Genomic DNA, 14,752 nt, shown 5'->3' with positions numbered 1-14,752 from the left:
TTTATGATTTTTTTTGTATTTTGAAATTTTTGATTTTTTTATATCTTTGAATTAGGATATTCTGAAGAGCTATATGTAAAACCTGCGAAGGTGCATGATGTTGATAGGATCCTCCAAAGGTTCACCCTCTATGGTTGAGAGTTGATATGCTCCTGATCCATAGGTTGTTGTGATGATGTAAGGACCAAGCCAATTTGGTTTGAACTTGCCCTTCTTCTCTCTGTCTTGCTGATTTTTAGGATGTTCTCTGAGAATTAAGTCACCCACCTCGAATGTGCGAGGTTTTACATTATGATGGTAACTACATTGTTCCTTGACTGAATGATGTGTAGCTTGAGTGACTATCTTCCTTGATGAAGGAACTGAGATAGAATTACTAGTGTGTGGACTACATAGGCCCATATGTGTGTCAACTAAAGAAGTTTGGGCATCCCTGATAACAAATTCCTTCAAGGAAGCTCCATTAAAGGTCCATGATGTATCGCCAGAAGGGAAAGCATGTGTGGAACAAGTAGATGAGTGATGAAGGCTTATGATTGCGAAAAGAAGTGAAAGTAGGATAGCATGATGGAGACTTAGGATCAACAAGTGCTCTTTTTTACTTAAAATTGTAGAAATTTTGCCCCCAATTATTTTGATATTAGGGGAGATCAACTCTTGTTCTTTTTGCTTCATAGGATTTTTATCCTTGACTTTGATTTTTGTGGAGTCCAGTGGCTTTTGATTTTGATTTGTACTAAAGGACTTTTCTTTATTTTTGAATTTTAAATTTTTCTTTTCAAAGCTTGATTCTTGATCCCCAATGACTAAGGGCTTTTGTGATTCTTGTTGATCCAAGTTTAGGAGAGGAGTGGAGATGGAATGAGTGGATGAAATGGTAAGGCTATGTGAGTTCTCAAGAGGGCTGGCAATACGCTCAATAGATTCTTCTCTGGAACCACTCTTAGGACTATTGATATCAAAAGATGCTTGCACCAATAGAGGAGATTTGCATTTAGACTTAGTAGCCACAACACTAGGTGGTTCACACCCAATTCCTTGCAAATTGTTTATAGATTGTTCCTATAGACTGAATACCTTAGGAGATAGTGGGAGTTGATCAACATGAAAAATATACTCACCACATCCCAGGTCTTTAAAATTGAACTTTTCTTTGAGCTCTGCTTGCTTTGATGTAGAAGCTTTCAAGGATTCTGGATCCACATATGTTGATGAAGGAATAGCTTGTCGATTGACTGGAATTGTTATTTATGATCTAGGTCACAAATTGTTGCAATATATGAATGGGTTAGGATCAGCTTTGACGGTCACTTCAACTCCATTGTGTGGAAACTTGATACACCCATGATATGTAGATGGGACTGCCCTCATTTCATGAATCCATGGGCGTCCCAAGAGTATGTTATATGTGAGATCTAGATCAAGGACTTGACAAACCACATCCTTCATAATTGGCCCAACTCTAAGAGGCAAAGTGACTGTTCCTTTGGATGAATGCTCTTCATCATCATATGCCTTGATGGTAATTTTGTTTGTAGCATTCATAGCTTTGTCTGAATATCCCAATTGTTTAATAGTGCTCAATGTACAAATGTTTAGACCTGCTCCTCCATCTATCAGGACTCATTTTATTCGATGTTTGTGTAGGAAGGCTTCAATGTGTAAAGGTGCATTATGTGGCTGACTTACAGAGGCGTCATCAGCTTCTATGAATGTAAGGGGGTGTGGAATGGAAAGGTATCCCACCATGGCTTGAAACAGGTCCACGTTCAGATCAGTAGGGACAAGAGTGTCTCTCAAGATTTTGTCAAGAATGGCTTTATGTGCAGGAGATATGCATAAAAGCTCAAGGATGGAGATGAGTGTGGGTGTCTTCCCTAACTGTTCTACAAGATCGTACTCAGGCTTGGTTGATGAGGAAGTGGTGTTTTTAGCTGGAGCACCTTGCAAGGTGAATTTACCTTGATGAATTTTGATATTACATTTAGAGGTAGGTTCAGGAGAAGATCCAATTCCTTTGAGGACGATCTTGGGTCTTTGGGTATAATTCTCAGGTGTTTTGTCTTTGATGATAATGGTAGAGACATAATTGTCCATCGAGATGTGATTGATAGTTGAAACATAGTTATAAGATGCTCTGGTATAGTTGGTTTGATCATCTATGGCTTTAGCTTTTCCCTTGTCATGCTTTGGGAATGGTTCCTTAAATATTTCATGTTCTTGATTGGATGAGTGTCCTTCAATCTCAATGTCACCTCTATCAATGAGATCTTGTATAATGTTCTTCAGTCGATGACAATTTCCTATCTTATGACCCTTGCTTTTATGAAATTCACAATACTCATCATCATTCCACCAATTTCGTTTGACCTTTGGCTCATATGGAGGAAAATCTGGAACTGTGATTACCTTGTTTGCCACTAACTTTTTGAAAACTGACTCAAGTGGTTCTCCCAATGGAGTGTACTTCCTTCGTGACTTTGAAGTTGTTTGAGTATTCACTTGATTATTTGTAGAGCTTGATCCTGGAAAAATGATTTTGGGTCGCATTGTATTGGCATCAACAACACCATCATTGATTGTGTTTTTGTTTGTGTTCCAAAATCTTGGCTTATCTTTTCCTTTAAAGTCATCTTTGTTTTCCTTGAATATCTTAATGACTCCTTGCTCAATTAGGACCTTCTTTGTTGCTAAGCCTTTTTCAATGACGTCCTTGAAGGTGGACAAACAAGCTTTTATTAGGTCATAACCAATATCTTTGTTAACATTCTGGGTGAACATTTCTACCATTTGTTTCTGTGGAATTTCACAAGAGCATCTACTGGCTAGATTCCTCCATCTTTGTAAAAATGATGAAAAAGACTCTCCCTCCCTTTGCTTGGTGTTTCACAAAGTGGTGATTGATATGTTTGTCTCTATGTTGTATGAGAAATGTTGGATAAATGCCTCTGCTAAGTCACCCCATAACTTAATTCTAGGTGGGAGTTGGGAGAACCATTCCATAGCTTGATCACCTATGCTTTGTGGGAATAATCTCATCAAATATGTCTCTTTTGTTGCTAGCTCAATGCATGCTGTGAAAAATTGTCTTATGTGTGCCTTAGGATCCCCTTTTCCTCTATACTTATCAAACTTAGGTGTCACAAAGTGTGTAGGAAATGGAGGCATTGGAATGCTTTGTCAAATGGATAGGGACATATGTCTCTCATTGTGTAAGTTGGATTTGGTGTATTTATGTCCTCCATTTTCTTTTGCAAGTCCTTAATTTTCTCTTCCAAATTGTTCTTATGTGAAGATCGACTTCTTGGACCATACCCCATGCTTAAACCATCGGGTGGAGGAGGAGCATATTGCATATATGGATGGTATTGATCATACACATGTTCATATGGAGGAGGTCTATAATGATGTTGCGTATAAGGACCACTTGGTATAGAGTCATGGTGAGCAATGGAATATCTTTTTTGTCCATGTATACCATACTCTATAGGAATGTCATGAGTTTGTTCTAGTGTGTTGCCCCCAAATTTGACGCGGGGTTTCCTTGTGTCCAAATTTTGAGCATGCCTTTGAATATCCAATTGCTGTGGCGGTTGGTCCTTAGCATTGGCATGTGATTGAGTATGTTTTTCTGCATAATTGCGAAGGTGAGTATCATATGCTTGACCTTGTGTATGTAGGACCTCAGGTTTTTGAAACAAAGATGATGGTGATTCAGGTACAAGATGTGGTCCTCTATTGCCTCCACTATTAGGCCTCCTTTGATCCATGTTGGAGTGAGTTTGTTGCAAAGGTCAATTTTCCATTATTTGAGACATGTCAAAATCATGAGGTATCTTGGCTCCACTTTGTGCCATCATTTGTAAGAAATATTGTCTATCCCTCCTCATTATTTCCTCAACCAATCTGTTGAAACGGGGTTCCATAATGGTGTCTTCCACTTCTGCTGAATGTACAGAAAAGTTGTCCATATTGTCATTGTGTGTATCATTGTTGTTTGTAGTGTCCATGTTCTCAACATTTGGAATGTTTCTATAAGCATCCATGTCAGGTAATATAGTATGATCAGAATTGAAAAAGATATCATTGTCATACTCATAGGAACTCATGTTTGCGGACTCTTGAGCTTCTTTAGTTTCTCTCCTAAATTTTTGGGAACGGGTTTCAACTATGAACTAGGTATTGACCAAGATGTGTGAGACTAGATGAAAATGAAAAGAGTATGGAAGACCAAGAGTTGGATGGAATGTAAATGAATCTGAGGTTTACTTGCAATGTCCAAAGTGTAAGACCAAGTATGTATGTAGTAGAGAAGGTGTGGCTTCCAAAGAGATGATAGTTTCTTTTGATGAGGTAAATTGACCTTGACTCTAAGTAAGACCAAATGAGACCCAAAAGTGAGAGACCTTGATGAGGGAACACTTAGCAAAAAGTTGTTGTATGTAGTATGTTGACAAAGTAAGATGAGGACAAGCAAGTGACCTTTTGACTCAAGTTTAGACAAATGTAAATGTAATGCAAGGTGTAAAGCAATGATGGACTTTGCGAGACCCAAAGACAGGTTGAATGCTAGATGAAAATCTAGAGAAATAACTTAGGAAGCTCAAGAATGCTGAAACTAATTGCTCTTGTTTGTTGGATTGTAAATTTTTCCAATTTGTGAAGTTGTTTGTTGTGACCAAATCTGAATTTGTTTGACTATTTTTCATGACAAGAGGACACAATGTTGATGAGGACTCAATGTTTGCAAATGTTTAGACTCAAAATGACTCAAAGAAAAGTGCATTGTTTGATGTAAAAATGTTTTGCATACACTTGAAGACACAAAAGACACAATGTTTTGTTGTTTGGTCTTGAATGTTTGATTGTTCAAAATAAGTCAAGCACAATTCTTATGGCTGGCCAAGACAATAGTTGGTGATCCCACATAGAGTTTCCCCCAAGGCTACGCTATTCAGAGCAGATACTTAGATGCTTAACCCCACTAGCTCCACCCTCGACACTCACTTCTCAAGGTAGCCAAGCATCAGTCCCCACGAAAACTCCCTGTGGTGAACTTTGTATCTCTACTAAGAACCGTATGTGTGTGGGTCGCTATCAGAGGTCTGACCTCCTGCCCCAACAACTAGAAGGATTTTGGCTTCTAAAACAAAAAGGTGCTAGTAAGGGCATCTGCTTGTGTGGCCATACATGTGGCACTTTCAGCTCTGTAAATACAGAAGGCTCCCAGCCGGTAGGGGTTACACCCTACAACTGATCAAATAAATTTGATCAAACGGGTTTATGGGGAGACATAGTGTCGGTATGAACTAATCAGCACACGTTATCCATAGTTTTCACCATGGATACAATTATTTATAGTGGTTTGGAAGAAGATGGCTTTTCTTTTGCTACCACTTGGGTCGTTCTCTCCTCACTAGTAGTCCTAATGACCACACAGGGAGACAGGCCCTCTAAAGATGAAACAAAAAGAGCCTATTGCTCAAGACACAAAAGACAATGGTTCAATTTTAATGCACCAATTGAAGTGTTTACTAGTCTATGAGAACAAGGCACACAATAAAGATCAAAAACCCTTGCCAAGGTCTTGCAACAAAGATTTGTTAGTAGTTTGGATTGTTTCAAATGATCACCCCTTCCTGCAAGCACACAAGTTAGGTCAATTTTAGATCCAAAAGACTTTGTGAAATAGGGGCCTTCAACAATGCATTTTGTTGACCAATTCAAAGATCTGATTCATCATAAAAAAAGACCACCTATAAAATTTTAAGAGATTTCCAGAAATGTAAGAAAATCCAAAAATTTGCTAATTTGCTCCAAAAATTAATTTTTTATGAAAAAACATAAAAAATTCATATAAAAAGAAAAATCAATCCAAAAAATCTGAAATTTTTACTGGAGAGTCCTGGTGGTCTTCCTAACTTGCACAAAAAATTTCTGCAACAAATTCAAGCAGTTTGTGAGATATGAGTAAAATAATGCAAAACCCTAATTTTCAAACATCCGATTTTTGAGGAATGATTTTGCATCAAATTTAAAATCACAAAGAACAGCTCCTATGTATAATTATGATTTCCAAAAATGTAAGAAAATCCGAAAAATTCTCTAATTTGCTCTCAAAATTAATTTTTTATGAAAAATAATAAAAAATTCATATAAAATGCAAATTTGGTCCAAAAAATCTAACATTTTTACTGAACACTTGTGATAATTTGCCTAACTTGCAAAAAAAATTTAATGCCCAAATTCGAAGCCGTTTGTGAGATCTGATGAAAATAAGGAAAAACCCTAATTTTTAAAGATCCAATTTTTTAGGGAAATATTTTGCATCAAAATTAAAATCACAAAGAACAGATCCTATGTATAATTATGAGAGATTTCCAAAAACGGAAGAAAATCCAAAAAATTCACTCATTTGCTCTCAAAATTAATTTTTTATGAAAATTCATAGAAAATTAAAATATGGTCCAATAGATCTAAAAAAAAATTTGCGAGTTTCTAATACTGTCTTCAACCTGCAAAAAAATTTTGGTGCAAAATTTCCAAGCTGTTTGTGAGATATGATCAAATCTCTCCAAGATCTTGATTTTGTGTCCAAAACCCTAGCTGCACAAGGTTATTCTCCAAATTGTTTTACAAAACAGCAATATAGGGTTAGAAAAATCTGCAAAAAATATAGATCTAACAAAAATCCGTGTCCCACAGGGCATGCCAAAATGTATATGGTGAAAATGGATAACAACAATGTTGAAAAACTAAATGAATTCAACCACAAAACCCTAGCCTAACACAACAAAGATCCACCATAACATATGAATATTACCTAAGACAATGCAAATCAAATGAAATCACAAAGATTAAACCATCACATGTCCAATAGGGTTTGGATCTCCATTCTTCCTATCTCCATTGATCTTGCTTGATATAGTTACTCTCAGATTTTATGTGCACAAGAGCTCAACAAAAAACGGAAATGTGGTTGCAAGCAGGCTTGATTGCATATGCAAGTTCGAAAGCATAGTGTAGTCGAGTAATCAAATAGTTAGGGTGCATAGATTGATTAGGGTTGATAATGAAGGAAGTATCCTCTTATATAGAAGACACTATATGAAATGGAGGGATAAGATTGAGAGGTGTAAAAGATAAATGGTTGGCTATGATTAAAGGGTAGGTAAAAGAAATAATAAAATAATGAAAGGGTAAGTAGTGTATGAATTAATAGATGAATGACATGTGTCATAGGTAGAAAAGGTTAATGAATTAATTAAATAAATAAAGATTTATTTAATTAATAGAGGAAGTGGGATCGATTAAATAAATAAGATATTTATTTAATTTAGGAAACGGGTAATTTAAATAAATAAATGTATTTATTTAAATGAGAAATAAGGCTAGAAGAGGATAAATGAATTAATTAAATAAATAAAGATTTATTTAATTAATAGAAGAATTAGGCTAAAATAATTATTTATTTAATTAGACATGACAATTTTAGGTGTCTACAGTTACCATGTATTGTGTGTTAATTAAGGGTTGGCTAAAAAAATAATTTTACTTTTATGCAATATAATTCACATTCTATATGGCTTGCAATCAAATCCATAATTTTTTGTATTAGACCACTTTTAAAAAAATCTATATCTATATTGAAAGTAAAACTCCATGTCCATTAAAATGGGCAAATGAATTTAGCAAAGTCTAATTGAGATTAAATAAGAATCATTTATTCCAAATCAGAAATTATTTCATATGATCAAAAACATATCCATATGACTTATTTTCACCTTTGCAAACATGATCGACCCCATCAAATAGAAGAATTTCTAACAATGCAGAGAATCATGATCAACCCCATCAAACATTTTAGTAGGAAAATGAAGATTCTTGGAATGCCTGAACAAGAATAGTAGAGAGAAATCCCACCAATACAAAAGCATATCCATTCATGCTTTGCTTAATCCCCACACCTGCAACAAATCAAAAAAATATGCAAAAGCTTTAGCTATAAGTATCGTATGGCATTCTACTGATAAAAATAAGAATACATAAATATGGATTATAGTGGTGGAGATCTAAATAGCTAACCATGGCTTGTAAGGGTGGGGTTGTAGCATGACATGAAGGAGAATGAGTATGGCTTGAAGGGGCATCATTACCCTTAATCATTTGAAAGAGAACACTAAGTAAAATCATTGTGAAGACAAGTTTAAGACCTTTAACATATAATGCCATCTTCTATGAAATTGTATGCTCCTAGTATTACTTATTTAAGTAACTTTCAGCTCATGATATCCATGGTTAAGTCATACTTGTGCCTGTGCTATCTGTTATAAGTAATTTTCACATACTAAATGCCTTTCAGATTTTGCATGGTGTTAATGGTTAATGGTTATAAGCATAGTATTTTCTAAAAAATTTAAACATATATGGAAAAACAAATTACTACAACAATAACAATAATAGAGACCATACTGTCATTCTTGAACAGTACTCTAAGTCAAAATTCAGAATTCACGCTAGATATTTGATTGTCATCTGTCATGTAAACATTGTTAAATGTTTTTAATATGAAACTGCCAATATGAAGAGCAAATAATTATAGAAGATATAGCAATTTGTACAAGTCCAAAACCTACCCATATACCAATAACTTGAATATCAATTTGACAATTTGTGGGTCTATATAAATACATGTAATACTGGCAATAATTGGCTAAATAAAATTATGTTTTACTTGATAAAAAGACTATCATCATTATAGTGGTAACTCAGAGCAAAGGTGTTGGGTGCCAAGATAGAGAAAATATCAAAATGAAGACCTATTGAAAGTTCAAATGGCAGATACAGCCCAAAATGTGTGCGTTCTAGAAATATCCCCAAGCAAGATTAAGTAGAGAGAATACCTCAATTGACCGAGGAGACCTATCCAAGTTCAAATGCCATCCAAAGGTCAAAAAATGTGTGCTCTACAAATATCTCCAAGTACAAGTAAGAGTGAATACCTCAATTTCTGATGATATTCACGGTTGAATATCTCTCCTTGCCCTAATTTAGGAAAAACAAATAAACAATCATTCAATTAATCTCCGACTTTTGAATTTAATATCCATTTGACCGAAAAACACACATAAAAAGATTTAACCTATGAATTACAATAAAGCTCTGAGGATGTCACACTTATAGTTTTGTTGTCCAAGTGACAATTAAGGTGAAAAACTGAGACAAGTTTATACAGCTTGGGCAATTGAATCATAAAAACACATCTTTTTAGAGTGGCGTCAACCTTGCAATAAGAACCATATTACACAAACTATAGCAGCAACTTCAAGACTTGTTCAAAGTGGAGAAACAGATGAGTTCATCACTAATAATATGTTTCCTGTAATTTGGCATCAAATGGCTTCAGCGAGAATTTTGTCTTCATTGTTATCTTTACGAATTTAGATATAGTAACGTCTTCAATTCCACCTGCAACGACTTAGAAACCAATATTTGAATATTGTGCCCCTTCATTAAAGACAGGAAACAAAAAATAGCATTACTTTGATGCTTTTCTGGTGTAGAGGGTTTTATTTTGCAGTTATAAGTTGGCCAGCAAGCCTTCAAGTTTTGAATGGTAACATTTGGTGTCTCCAACCACCTTTAATAGTGAAAGTCATACAGAGAAATACATAATCATTTCATATTTATTTGCATCCATTATTGTGCAATAAACAGTCAGCTAATGTAATCATGTTCTATAAATGCAGGGGTATTACATAAAAATGAATACGTCAACAGTAACAGTAGAAAATGTAATAATGCACTAAGAATGCACAATCACGCAGCATTGATTTCATATTTATAATGCAGATCAGTTTGATATTATAGTAGTTCTATTTCATCTTGCATGGTAAATATAATTGGCCCTCTGCAAAGTAAAATTAGGTAGCAATATTTATTTACATTTGACATTACAGAAGGGAAGTTGTGATGTGTGTTTCATTGCTTGGTAATACCCAATCAAGGTCTATTTTATGATGTTCAATTAAGGAATACGGACGTATATAATTTTATATGTAAAAGACTAATGGGTAACGATTAGATTTGTTTTTTTGTATAGTCAAAGATAACTAATAAACAGTTTTTCATTTATTACATGATCAATATACCTAATCATTAACAATATTCATGTTTAGATTTTAGTTTGTAAGATTACAAAAGAGATTTCAAAATTCTAGTTTCAACAAATCGGATTTTATTCTTTTTCTAATACATCAGAACTAATGTTATACAATGAAAATAAAAGGTGTTGTTGCTAGTGATGTTTTGCATACGAGAACACATCGTTCAACATGATTAGCATGTAAGCTATTTGGTAAGAAATTTGCAAGAACATCCGACAGATGCAAATGAGATAAGGACGAAAGAGGAAGGCATGACATAAATTATGACTACAATTTTTGGAAATTATCTCTATTAGTTATATTAGGCAAAGTGCACAAACCTCAAAGATCAACAACTTCATGAATCTTTACTACACTGTATAATGTCAAGAATAGAAAAATAAAGAACCCCACCAAGTGCCTAAAACAAAAATTTATTCTGGTCAAGCATTGATTTCTATTTGGACTTTATGATCCTAATTTAATCTATCCAGTTCAGAATCAATTATAAAATCTCTATACAATAAATTCCCAAGATTTTACTCAAAACATAAATATAATCATATATATGCTTGTAAAATATCTCCATGAGTTCAAATGCAACATATTCTATCATAATTGTACCTATCTACGAATCTAAGTTAAAGAAAAATATGTTATTTTTGCATTCAACGCATCATTCAATTAATTAAGCAACACAAATCGTAATTTAATTTCTCAATTTAAAAATCAAAATATTTCAATAGAAAAAAAAACTGTGTGGCTTCTTGAAAAGACAGCTGAGAAGATTAGTGAAAAGGAAATGAAAGGCTGAAAGCTTCATTCACATTTCATAGACTATTTTTTGTTCTTATGGCTTTTAAATATAATTCTATTCTATTTTGAAGAAATAAAATGATTTTATTTGTGATTATTTATCTATTTTACTCAAATGAAATCAAAGCAAAGCAATACTTTCTATAGACCAACCTATTGGGAAGATCACACGCCTCAGGAGGGTTGTGAAATGAGATCCTTGTAACCCATTTCTGATGGGTATCTCAGTTTTGGGTGCATGGGTGGAAGGATCCAATCCCATTCCCAATAGCCTTTTCTTCAAGTGAGTATTCCAGTTGTTCTTCATCTCATTATCAGTTCTCCCTGACAGTTGGGAAGCTATTGTGGACCACCTGTAGAAAGTCACTATATTAAAATTAGAAACCCCACCAATAAGGAAATTTAATAATACCATTAAACAAAGTAATTACACTTTCAAATGTAGTAGCATGTTAATAGTCAAACTGGCAATAATCTTTTTATATAGTTATTAGTCCCACCTAAGAGAAGGGGTAACAATTGGTTGCTCAATACACATCATTTGAAGAAGCTACATCCATGGTACTCTACAAACAAGTGACTCTGAACTTCGATATAACCCAGATAAAATCTCTGTGCATACTTCATTGCCCAAATGAATTTCATCTCAATATTCCTCCAGTGCAAATGATATTTATTATGTGTGAGAAGCTATTAATTGGTAGACAAGACCCTGTTTATAGGACTCAAATGAAATTGTGTAGTTAGTTACATACCATAAATAAAATTTGTTTATAAAATTCGTTACCCAATAAGTTGTTATCAACTGCAAATGATTTCTTATGTGGCTACTTATGCATTTCACTCGAAAAAAAATCAAAGCAATATTAGATATTCTATTATACACATAGCAGCCTTTATGGGAAGAGCACGCCAACATCCAGGCCATTTTTCTGAATATACCCAGCAAGAATCTTATCTTCGTTGAGTGTCCAGGGGCCCTTTTTCATGCCCATTTCATCACAGCAAGAGGCTCTACCCATTATTGATTTATTTATTTCTTGCAGTAGTGACATTCATTCTTTATTAACGAAAACTATATATTGAAAAAAAATTCAAGACAATAAGGTCCATTACCTCAAAAAAAGTCTTTCTCCTATAAAACTAAGAATTTCTACAATGCAAAAACAGCGACTCTCTTCACATAATTTTTTTCCTGAGAAAACACTTCCACTCATTGAATTTTGTTCACTCAAACCCTATAACCACAGGAAGTGCTCGATGAAATCAATAGAATTGCTAATAATAATTTCTTCAACTAATTTGTAGACCCCTAAAAATATTTAATATAATGGTTATATATTAAAAAGTTATATATTTCCAGTTGCAGGGGCACCCTAATCCCAAAAGATGGATTAAGTGGCCAAACCCAGAACATCATATTCAATTGAGGTTGATCTAGATTTTCAATACAATGACTCATTGTAAACAAATTATTGAAACAAAACCGTATCCCTATTTTTCACAAGAAACTTGAGGATCACAATTCTCAAATGCAAGAAAAAGATGAATACCCACAAAACAAAATGGGTTGAAACACGAAGCCCTTTTCGGTCTGCATACAAATGACCCATTCCCTCAAAAATTGCAGTACCCTTCACCTTTCAATCGTTGATCTTCTAAACTCTCTGTGGCCACAGATGAGGCAGATGGAAGCTGCTTAAGAGCAACTAAGGAAGGATTTGAGATGGAAGATTTGGGAGGAAAATGAGGCAACAGACCAGCATGATTGATCTGTTGCAGTGCTAACAAAACTCTCATAATCATAACAAAGAACAGTAGTAAATGACATTAAACAAACAAACACAAGCAAGAAAAGGCTAATCTGGCATTCATTAATGATTAATAAATGTTAATAGTTGCTTAATAAATGTATGCCCAGTCAAATAAATGCCATTGCCAACTGTCTCCTTATTAGGCAAGTAGAAACTTTCCGACAAATGATCTTTCAACTGGCGTTTTTACTGATTCTTTTTTTCGGATGGCTGACACTTTCTCGGCAAACAAAACCTCATACTAAAAGCCTATCGGCTTAAACATATATGTCAAATAACACATAATAATCAAAAATGAATAGACTAAAAAACTAAAGCATATCAGAGCCTCAGATGGATGTATTGTGGTCATAGGAGGCAAAGTCACAGATGAATCAGTTACGATCATTTCTTATATCCATGGTAAGTGATCCAAAAGGAGTTAACTAGAGGGTTTCAGCTCCATTGTGCACTTAGTGAAAAGGAGTTGATCTAAGACAGACATACCTTTTCCCTTGGTCGTATCGGATCCCATATTATACATGTAGGACTTCTACTGAAATGGAATGGTAGAACATCAGTAGGAAGTTTGGAAGGGAGTTGTAATAGGTTAAAGACAATTATACAAGTTAATAACCCAAATTTGTTGACAAACTAGATAGAACAAATGCACACCGAAGCCTCGTATAGTTCTCATGTAACCTTAGGAGGCCTAGTCGAATCTGATACAGCGATTACCATTTCCTGTATGAAAAATGATAACATATGATATAGACATAAAAGGATTTAGTTATTTCGAACAAGGAAGAATGAAATCCAAAGTGAATATGAAGATATCACCTCTTCCCTTTGTTGAACCTCATCGACATCAGGTGCATTCATTAATTCCGTAAACCCCATATGTTTTTGTATATAGAACAAATAAATTAAATGCATTTATCAATATCTACATATACATGTTTAATCATAATACATTTCAACAAATGAATTTAAATTGTACTAAATTCATTTGGGTGCCGAGAGGATATCTTTTTCTTCCTCGGAGTGCTAGAGGATGGCTTTCTCACATGAGATGTCCTCGAGGCAGGTGGGGTAAACTAACAGAAAAAAATTAACATAAGGGAAAAGAGAATGCATTTAATGTATCACTTAAGTCAAAAATATATAAATCTAAATTGTATCACATAGCTATCTTGGCCAAAGTCAATGGCCAAAAGCATGATATCATCAAGTTGGGACATCTCAGCCCCTGATAAGCCCTATAAAACACCAAGTAATGATATAGATAATTAACAAAAGATATTTTGAAACCAATGTATTATTATATTTTAAAAAAATTTACAAATCTTTACCTTTGGTGGCGAAACTACTCATGACAATGGAGTCGACTGAAAAGTATGTGGTGTAATCCCACCACCTATTGCACCTTGCAATGCATTTTATTTATATGTCACTTTAAATTGTTCTAAAAATAAAAATTCATCTTTTTATAAGATTTAGTCACTTAATTGATAACATGTCATAAACAAAATTAAACGCACATGTGTCTAATAGAGAGGGTACAACATATTGATCAGGTCATCGATGAGGGCCACATTATCTATAGTGGAAGCATGGCATCTACTCCCGCAACATTTACAGGAATGAGATGTTGAACCATCCTCATCCGCGTTAGTGTCTACACTAGAACATACACCCTGGAAGGTGGGGCACATATGTTGAATGGTTTGGCCTGTGCCAAATGATAAATGAGGTGACGTTGATGAAGGAGGTGTCATTGATGAAGGAGGTGTTGTTGATGAAGGAGGTGTCGCTGATGAAGGAGGTGTCATAGGTGCTGGTACATCCTCTGCTCCGACCAACTGTGTGCCATGCTAAACAATGACATTAGTCAATGATGCAGCTACCTGAAGAGTCTATAATTTCATAGACACCTTCAAGGATATAGGGATAGTGACATGAACCATGGGTTTAGCAGCTGTACGCCTCCTATGATGT

The 14,752-nt window shown here is 34.6% G+C and overlaps 1 protein-coding gene across 5 annotated transcripts; it reads right to left on the bottom strand.

Moving 5' to 3' along the window:
• Positions 1-7,773: 7,773 nt before the first annotated feature.
• Positions 7,774-12,749, bottom strand: LOC131026913 (transcription factor MYB17-like). 5 transcript variants are annotated; one of them, XR_009358176.1, is made up of 4 exons: positions 12,515-12,749; positions 11,115-11,314; positions 8,904-9,045; positions 7,774-7,967 (listed from the first exon to the last, which is right to left on the bottom strand). XR_009358176.1 is itself a non-coding variant. In XM_059207293.1 (3 exons), exons 1-3 carry the CDS (start codon positions 12,559-12,561, stop codon positions 7,864-7,866), a joined length of 351 nt encoding a protein of 116 aa, XP_059063276.1. In that variant the 5' UTR covers positions 12,562-12,749; the 3' UTR covers positions 7,774-7,863. The 5 variants fall into 5 exon arrangements, 4 of the variants coding, with proteins under 4 accessions (XP_059063276.1, XP_059063272.1, XP_057812912.2 ...); XM_059207293.1 differs by lacking the exon at positions 8,904-9,045; XM_059207289.1 differs by lacking the exon at positions 8,904-9,045 and having other exon boundaries at positions 12,519-12,749.
• Between the last annotated feature and the right edge of the window lie 2,003 nt (positions 12,750-14,752).

This window comes from Cryptomeria japonica, chromosome 1 (assembly GCF_030272615.1).
Source record: "Cryptomeria japonica chromosome 1, Sugi_1.0, whole genome shotgun sequence".
Classification (NCBI taxonomy): domain Eukaryota; kingdom Viridiplantae; phylum Streptophyta; class Pinopsida; order Cupressales; family Cupressaceae; genus Cryptomeria; species Cryptomeria japonica.
The sequence above is the reverse complement of the archived record's forward strand: the minus strand, read 5'-3'. Positions and strand labels throughout refer to the sequence as shown.

What these genes read in the sequence shown, in the direction of transcription:
- LOC131026913 (XM_059207289.1), bottom strand. Translation starts at nt 12,574, where the DNA reads ATGGGTCATTTGTATGCAGACCGAAAAGGGCTTCGTGTTTCAACCCAT. An exon ending in GTTTCAACCCATTTTGTTTT is followed by an intron (nt 11,315 to 12,518) that starts GTGGGTATTCAT and finishes GACTTTCTACAG; the next exon opens with GTGGTCCACAATAGCTTCCC. An exon ending in GCGTGTGATCTTCCCAATAG is followed by an intron (nt 7,968 to 11,114) that starts GTTGGTCTATAG and finishes GATTTGTTGCAG; the next exon opens with GTGTGGGGATTAAGCAAAGC.